This window comes from Pygoscelis adeliae, unplaced genomic scaffold (genome assembly GCF_000699105.1).
Source record: "Pygoscelis adeliae isolate BGI_AS28 unplaced genomic scaffold, ASM69910v1 Scaffold353, whole genome shotgun sequence".
Taxonomy (NCBI): Eukaryota; Metazoa; Chordata; class Aves; order Sphenisciformes; family Spheniscidae; genus Pygoscelis; species Pygoscelis adeliae.
This window is the reverse complement of record NW_008824445.1, coordinates 65,123-66,537: the sequence shown is the minus strand read 5'-3', so window position 1 is coordinate 66,537 and position 1,415 is coordinate 65,123. Positions and strand designations below refer to the sequence as shown.

The 1,415-nt window shown below is 56.0% G+C and overlaps 1 protein-coding gene across 1 annotated transcript in view; it reads left to right on the top strand.

Annotated features, from left to right (window-relative positions):
* The window catches only part of NCOR2 (nuclear receptor corepressor 2), a gene marked incomplete at its 3' end in the record, with an annotated part of 186,193 nt that overhangs the window by 183,666 nt on the left and 1,112 nt on the right, over positions 1-1,415 (top strand). The window contains exon 44 of the mRNA XM_009320956.1: positions 383-610. Coding sequence (XP_009319231.1) covers positions 383-610 — 228 coding nt within the window. The remainder of the gene's footprint in view (positions 1-382; positions 611-1,415) is intronic.

Here is a 1,415-nt window from a genome sequence, read left to right as displayed (position 1 = left end):
CCCCCCCCCCCCTGCAGGCGCTCCCCAAGGCTCAGCAAAGACCCCTTCCCCCCCATCCTCCAAGCGCTTGGCCCCAGGAAACCCTGCCTGCCCGCAGCACTCCAGAAACCCAAATCCCAGAGTAAGTCCCATCCCACCCCCCCGCCAGCCCCTGCCAAGCCCTGGGGCGGGATGGAGCGGGGAGGAGGAGGACGGGTGCATCGCAGCGCTTTAAAGAACAAGATGACAAAGTTTGTTGCTTTGCGAGAATGTGCTGACTGTTTGTTTCTTCCCTTCTTCCTTGTCTACTTTCTCCCCTTTCCCCGTCCCCCCCATCTTTCTTCTCATTTGGCTCCCCCCCATCTCCCGTCCCCTCTCTCCTCCCCCTCCCGTTATCTCCCAGGGCTAATCAGTTGTAGGAGCCAGTCGGTCCAAGAGAATTCCAGTACCAACATGGGGTTGGAGGCAATAATTAGGAAAGCCCTAATGGGTAAATATGACGAGCAGTGGGAAGAGCGCTCACCTCTCAGTGCCAATGCTTTTAACTCTCTGAATGCCAGTGCAAGCCTGCCCGCTGCTATGCCCATAACTCCTGCTGATGGACGAAACGAGGACGTGCGCTCCTTGCCAGGTCTGCAGCCCTCTCCACCTTCGCTCTCTCTGTGTTATTAATTCTCAACCTTTATATTTCCCCTTTTGTGGGTTTGAGCCCCCCCCCCCCATTTTTTTTCATTATGGTTTTCTTTTCTCCCCTCCTTCCCCCAGCTTCGAGCTTTGTGAATCCGCTGATTAATCCTGGTCTGTTTGATGTTAATTTAATAGTCTCGGAAGGTGCTGTTGCTTTCTCTAAACCACTGACTGTGCTCCTTTCCCCGTTTGTTGGTTTTTAATATCTCCTTTTCCGTTTTTGGTTTGGTTTTTTTTTTTTACACAATGGAAAGGTTTATGGGGGGGAAAAACCCACACCCAAAAGATCAAAGCCATGAACTTACATAGCCACTCCAAACTGTCCGTAAACCCCGGGGGGGATCGCTGCTCCCTACACAGGGGAATGAGCTGAGAAGGGCTGGTGCCGGAGGGCATGGGGCAGGGCGGCATTTGCCTCCCCGCCCTGGGCTCAGGGGGTGTCAGGGCAGGCTCCGGCCTGGGAGAGAGGGTTGGATGGGACCTGGGGGTGCCTGGAGCAAGAGAGCGAGCTTAAGGGATCTAAAAGTAATAGATGGGGAACGACTTCAGAGAGCAGGGTTGGGGGTGAGCTGCCCCATGGGCCCCAGTGGGGCTTGCAAAGCCAGCTGGGAACCGCGGCATGGTCTGCCCAGCTTCGGGGGAGGCTCGAGCAGAGCCGGGAGGGTTGTTCTGCAGATCCCCGGTTAAGGAAGAGAGGAGGGGGACCAGCAATGGATGGGGGAGAGCGTTTGTCCCCCGCACGCCTGCAA